The sequence below is a fragment of the Lampris incognitus genome, chromosome 17, assembly GCF_029633865.1.
Source record: "Lampris incognitus isolate fLamInc1 chromosome 17, fLamInc1.hap2, whole genome shotgun sequence".
NCBI classification, from domain to species: domain Eukaryota; kingdom Metazoa; phylum Chordata; class Actinopteri; order Lampriformes; family Lampridae; genus Lampris; species Lampris incognitus.
In genome coordinates, this window is record NC_079227.1 from 28,836,124 (window position 1) to 28,843,060 (window position 6,937).

Sequence of the window (6,937 nt, forward strand, 5' to 3'; positions counted from 1 at the left end):
CTTGGCAGTCATCTCATCGGCGCCGGTCTCGTTTCAAAGATGAATATCGCCCTCTAGAGGTCAAAGTAGCACAGACACAGAAACCAGCAGACTGCATGAATTGGCAGTTACTATGCACTTTTGGACGCGAGGGAAGAATTTTGGATGCGGTTTAAAAAAACTGCATAATACATCGACTCAAACCCCCTAGTGTTTGCCTCTCCACCCAAATCTACTTGAGAGACATTTTTGTGGATGGTTGTTTTTCTGTATTTCTCTCTCTCTCTCTCTCTCTCTCTCTCTCTCTCTCTCTCTCTCTCTCTCTTTCTGTGTGTGTGTGTGTGTGTGTGGTGGGGGGGGGGGCAGCACAGACCTAATGACTCCCATTCTATTCCTATTTTCACGTCGTGTGTGTGGCAGCACAGACCTAATGGTTCCCATTCTGTTCCCATTTTCACGTCGTTTTCTCACAACAGATGCTTCCCGATTGCCAAACGTACGTGCCTCCGGGCCATGAAGGACTTTTTAGCGAAGGAAATCCAGGCAATCTGCCGCGTTTTCCCAAGATGATCCCGGTCCTAATAGGTCTGCAAATGAGTTTAACATGACGAACAGGTGGCAGTTTGGTTCGGTTCAGGCTGCTCAAATAAAGGTTGATGTGTGCTGATGAATAGGGTCAACGAGATGTGCGACTAGGACACACGAGTGAAGTGACGGGCGGGGGGGGGCGGGGCATAAGAACACGCCGGTGTGCGCCGACGTCACGAGTGGGCTGGGGCGGGGCCCAGCGCAGGTGTACCGCTGACAGGTGTGAGGTAGCGATATGCGTGTCTCTGGAAAACGCGTTACATCTCTCCATGCCGTTACCCGAACCCGCATCTCTCCGGAGGCATGGTGCGCGACTGCGTGGGGAACTGCGTGCCGTTATTTTTCCTGGCTCTCGTCTTCGACATGGGCGGTCTGGCGGTGCTGCTGGTGGGCATTTTCGGTAACCTGAACATGGACGGCCGCTTCTACGGGGATTTCCTCGTCTACACGGGTTCACTTGTTATTTTCCTCAGTTTGGTGTGGTGGATCCTGTGGTACACGGGGAACGTGAAGTTGCACTCCGAGGCGGAGGTGGAGGACAGCGCCACGGTGGACGTCAGCCTGACGCACTGGGCGAGGAAGCTGTCGGAGAGGCTTTCTAACGGGGGGAAGACGACCCAGGCTGCCGTTGAAATGGGGCACGGGCAGGAGATGAGGGGGACGGTGCCGGTTCACGCCCTGACTCGGGTTACCTGGGAATACGACTCGATGTCGGGTCACGACAACAAGGGCTACGATACAAACGCTGACGGCGTGCCCTGCGAGAGGTCGGTGGAGATGGGCGTCTTGCAGGACTCTGCGGCGCCCGTGGGGACGGTGGATGGCAAAGCAGCAAGACTCCTCTGACAGGCGATGGTGTGTATCCCGCCCAGACAACCACAGCTCAGCCACTCGCATATGCCCCCAAACCAAACCAGCTCCACTTTCTGTATGCACGTTGTCCCTAACACCCCCCCCCTCCTTAGTCCCCTGGTATCAAACCCTGCTGCATATTCTCGACCGAAACAAACCACACGCAGGGCCATGAAACACCTGACCTACGTTAGTTCAACTCTTATTGGTTGAGGAAACTCGTTGCCTTGATGTCATAAAGGTCTCGTCTTATTGTACAAGTAAGGGGCCGTCATGGCAGAGTTGCTGTCAGACGTTCCTGCTGGTGTCTTTTGCGACCATGTGCTGCCAATATCTACAAACGCAAGGAAACGTGTCGTATGGATCATACACCTGACGCAGAACACCCTTCACTCCTCCAACTGAACATCTGGCAACGGATGAATCTCGCTTAAAAAGGGGGGAGGGGGGGCGAGTTGTACTGCTAGAAACGGGCGGCTGAGTTTGCGTTTGCAACTTGATGCACAGTGCGAGCGGCTGTGTTTTCCAGGGGCCGGGGCCACGAGGAAGGCGCGAACGCCCGAGCTGGCGCTCCCGATGCCGGGGCCCCTGGCGGAGACGCGGACGCGGTGTGATGGAAGTGCGCCCGTTACAGCTGTCCCCCCCCCCCCTCTCTCTCTCTCCCCTCGTTGCGTGCTTCCAAGGAGCTGTTGTCGGTGCGGGAGCGCGCCCTTCGCCACGCAGACTCGAGAGCCCTCACCATGGCCGACGCCTCGGGACCTGATCGTACACTTGCTCATGAATATCTTTAATGATTATTCATCTCTTTTCTTGGCCGCTGTGAAAAGATCGTCGGTGGCCCTTGGCAGCTTTTAATTAATGAGCCCGGCCATTTTTCTGTTCACCTTCACAGCTCTGCATTATTTCAGCTGTCAGTTAAGGGCGGCGTGTAACTGGGTGGCAGGCCAGACACCCTTTGGGCCCAAAAGGCTCTATTGCATTTTAATGGAACTCGGCGGCATTTATTGATTCTATGGAGCGGAGTGGACCGCACGCCTCCTTCCCCAGCCTGCAAAATGCATGGGCGATATAGGCCTATTTCCATACACCGGCCTCCTCCGCTTGTTCCGGGGGGAGGGGGGGGGACTTTGGGCCGTTTTCCCCTGTTATCTGTTACCGGTAATGATGCTGTAAGTAGAAGTGTTTTGACGTGGCGTGGTCAGAAGGACAAACAGCTGAAGCGGTAATCAGGCACACGTAACGTGGTGTGGTTTGCTTTTCAGACAAAGGTGCGTTTTCAGCCGTGCACAAAGGACGCATTAGTATTAATGGGCTTTATCACTGGACATTCCCCCAATGTCTACAGGCCTCCGCCTAAAGACAACAGCGTTATTGTGCAGGCCGACCCGCTCCGTTATGTAACGACAGGTCACACATGTAGACATCTATTGAGTTTTGTTTTGTCTTTTTTATGACGCCAACCAGCCCGAGTGAGTAAGGGCACTGCGAACTCAGCCCTCAAGTGTCAGGCGAACAATGTTTTCCCAGCAGGAATGACCTGATTCCATTCACAGGAATGACCTGATTCCATTAACCGGAATGATCTGATTCCATTAACAGGAATGATCTGATTCCATTAACAGGAATGATCTGATTCCATTAACAGGAATGACCTGATTCCATTAACAGGAATGATCTGATTCCATTAACAGGAATGACCTGATTCCATTAACCGGAATGATCTGATTCCATTAACAGGAATGATCTGATTCCATTCACAGGAATGATCTGATTCCATTCACAGGAATGATCTGATTCCATTCACAGGAATGATCTGATTCCATTAACAGGAATGACCTGATTCCATTAACAGGTAGGTATCACAGATAGACCAGGTTAAGTGCCCAGGTGATACGTGCAGCTATTACGGCTCACGTTTGGCCATTGTCCCCCCCACCCCCACCCCACCCCAACCGCAGCCACCGATGATTACCATGTCTCCAAGGAAATGAAAGTTGTTGAGCAATTACCGTCGCCCTATCCTTATTAGGGTGCCAGCCAGCGTTAACTATGGGGAAAGTATGCAGTGTTCAAAATCATACGCACCGTTGGCACACGTCAAACACTGGCAGCGGGAATGCAAAGCTGGACGTCAAGAAAAAAAGTCCAAATAAAGTCCAGTTTTTGCGGGCTGTTTGTGCAGTCTCTGGATTGTTTGATCCTTCATTGTGCTTGGCAGGCTGGGACTTAGAGATCCTTAAGCCCGTACAGTTGCTTTGTAAATCAAGCCGGATCGCTCCGAGCAGGTGTCTGTGTCTGGCTGACTGGCCACCAGCCACCGAGAGCGGAGCTAGAAATACACAATGGCACTGCGGCGGGGATTTTCTGCTCCATGAGTCATAATTGTTCGATCTCAGTGAGCCTGCATTTAATTAGGTGTGACTAAATAATATACTATATATACATAAATATATACATAAATATATATATATATATATATATATATATATATATATATATATGGTGGTGCAGCGGTTAGCGCGGTCACCTCGCAGCAAGAAGGTCCTGGGATTGATCCCTGGGGTAGCCCAAACTTGGGGGTCATCCCGGGTCGTCCTCTGTGTGGAGTTTGCATGTTCTCCCTGTGTCTGCGTGGGTTTCCTCCAGACGCTCCGGTTTCCTCCCACAGTCCAAAGACATGTAGGTCAGGTGGATCAGCCATACTAAATTGTCCTTTAGTGTGTGTGTGTGGGGGTGGGGGCCTGTCCAGGGTGTCTCCCCACCTGGCGCCCCAGTGACTGCTGGGATAAGCTCCAGCATCCCCGCGACCCTGAGAGCAGGATAAGCGATTTGGATGATGGATGGATGGATGGATGGATGGATGGAGGGATATATACATATATACTTACTCTGATCCTTGCTCTCCACTTCTTTGCAGATGAAGTTTGGTTTCAAGGACGGACGAGCTGTTAAAGGAGCGTTCTGGTTTCGAAGGATGGACTTGTCTCTCACGCTGCTCTCTGCAAACCTTAAGACTGGAAGGAAGTCTTTGGCTCGTCAACGAAAGACAATTAACAGAGGAGAGTATTTCTCATTCAGGGAAAAGGCCTTTCTTTCCAAGTAACTTGAAGGGGGGGGGCTGTGCACAGGTTGGAAAGGTCTTCAATTTTACACGGATATGGAAAATTTCTATTTTTATGTGCAGATTTTTTTTGGTTTTGTGACAGAGTTAAAGTATTTTCTTAAAATAAAGTTGTTGTTGTTTTCCAGAAAAATGACTTGTCATGTCTGTCTCTGTGTGTCTGATCTCTCCGATGGGTTTGTTACTCGTGCCCTTTTCCTGTAATGGGGGGTGTGTGTGGCTCCACCCTGACTGCCTGGCTGATAGCGCTGGACGAAGATAACGACATGCTGGCACCAACACAAGGAAATGTGCCTGGCACAGGTGGGGTCAATAGTCTGTGGCTCTTCCATTTCCTCGTCTGCTTTCTACCAGCGCTCTTAAACAGGAGACCCAACCTACTAAAGTGGGACGGGGCGCTGTTTTAATACCTCTTCTTGTCCGGCGTGTGCCGCATGCCAGGTCTTTATGTGGTATATCCATGGTCTACTCCGGGTGTTGTACCAACACACTCTTCTTCTATCTCTCGTGTGTGGGTGTGTGGGTGGGGAGTGATGACATGCCAAAAACAATAAATGGTGTTGTCATTACAGAGCACATGTCTGTCAGATTTCCACAATGACAAATATGTGAAGATGTGTTACGCAGATCTCTCGGCGAGGAATGCGAGCAGGCGTCTAAAAGCTCTTCCTCCTCGCCAGTCTTGCCACAAAGAGCGCCGAGCGAGGAAGGCAGAGCTGGGAAGGTAGCCCTTGTCGATATATTTCACTGTTGGCGTGAAGGGGATAAGGCCTCTGCTGAGGCGGCGACTACGAGCGAGGAGAAGCACTGTCGTACCCACACAGATGGACTGTGAACGGCCGCTATGGATTACACGCCATACCTCGGTCGCTGCATACCCTTCTTCTTGGCAGCCATCTTCTTGGACGCGGCCGGACTCATCCTCTTTTTCATCGGCGTCTTCGGTCCCTTCACCTTCTGGGATTTCTTCATCTTCACGGGACCCCTCATCATCTTCTTCAGCCTGGCCTTTTGGATCTTATGGTACCTGGGCAACATCGAGCTGTCTGTGGAGGAGTTGCTCCCCACATGAGCCGGACGGCCGGGCCTCATGGCAGCCCGCTGACTCGCCACAGGATTCATCCGCAGAGCCGTAAACCTCTCTGGACCTCACCTGAAACTGGTGCTTGGTGAGGCCAGAGCCTCCCCCTTAAGGTGCAGATCTTTCAAAGACATTATTTGTTTTCCTTGACCTCCTTTTGTTCAGATTTTTCACATTTTTGTCTTTTTTCCTCCTTTTAGGAGTTTGTGTGTTGGAGGACTTCCTGCCTTCCTCGCGAATTGCGATGCTGTGACTTTTGAGCTCAACGGGGATGCATTTAGTTGATCGAGTTAGAACAGTTATAAAGTGCAATTGAGTAGAAAGTGAAACACGAAAGCCTGATTAGAACTACTTTCTATTGTGTAATTTGTACTTTTCAGACCTTTGATTATAATTTACTGCGCTATCTCCGGTTGATTTGTGCTGGGATTTGTATATTTTGCTTTTTGAGAGGAGTCAGTTGTACTGGATCATCCCTGTGGTGATTTTCCTTCAGTGAAATCTGAGTAGTGGTCTCAGCCCATTCACCAGGAACCAGTCAAACTGGGTGCATCACAGACGGCTCTCATTTTACAGCGATGGCTCACTGCGAGGAGGAAAAGATTTTTTTTTTGTTGACAATAAAAAGCCATAATGACACAGAGGTTCAGACTAATGAAACATTTACAGGCCCTTTCTTCCCTTTTGTTTGTCATGTGTGCCCCCATGACCCACTCCAAACGTCCCACGGAGTATGTGAAACAACTGGTTTTTCCGTTAACAAGGCTCGACACTCCTCTCCGTGCTGGATCTGATAAACATGACTGCACGTCGGTAGTGTAGCACCTTATCAACACACCGAAAGGATAATAGCAAAATAATACAATATTTATGTGCGCTTGATGGGGGTGACTATGATTTATATTGCATGAAATGTGGCTTTGCATTCATACAGTGTATGTGTGCTTTCAAATTATGACAATGACCAGAGTGCCCCCCCCCCTTTTTCTCCCCAACTGTACTTGGCCAATTACCCCACTCTTCCGAGCCGTCCCGGTCACTGCTCCACCCCCTCTGCCGATCCGGGGAGGGCTGCAGACTACCACATGCCTCCTCCCATACATGTGGAGTCACCAGCCGCTTCTTTTCACCTGACAGCGAGGAGTTTCGCCAGGGGGACGTAGCGCGGGGGAGGATCACGCTGTTCCCCCCAGTCCCCCCCCCCAAGCAGGCGCCCCAACCAACCAGAGGAGGTGCTACGACCAGGACACACACCCACATCCAGCTTCCCACCCACAGGGACGCCCGACCAAGTCGGAGGTAACACAGGGATTCGA

At 50.9% G+C, this 6,937-nt stretch overlaps 1 protein-coding gene across 1 annotated transcript; it reads left to right on the plus strand.

The window, feature by feature from the left end:
• Nucleotides 1-775: 775 nt before the first annotated feature.
• On the plus strand, nucleotides 776-4,589 carry LOC130128061 (transmembrane protein 238-like). The gene is made up of 2 exons (XM_056297770.1): nucleotides 776-1,422; nucleotides 4,337-4,589. Exon 1 carries the CDS (start codon nucleotides 871-873, stop codon nucleotides 1,411-1,413), a length of 543 nt encoding a protein of 180 aa, XP_056153745.1. The 5' UTR covers nucleotides 776-870; the 3' UTR covers nucleotides 1,414-1,422; nucleotides 4,337-4,589.
• Nucleotides 4,590-6,937: the final 2,348 nt, after the last annotated feature.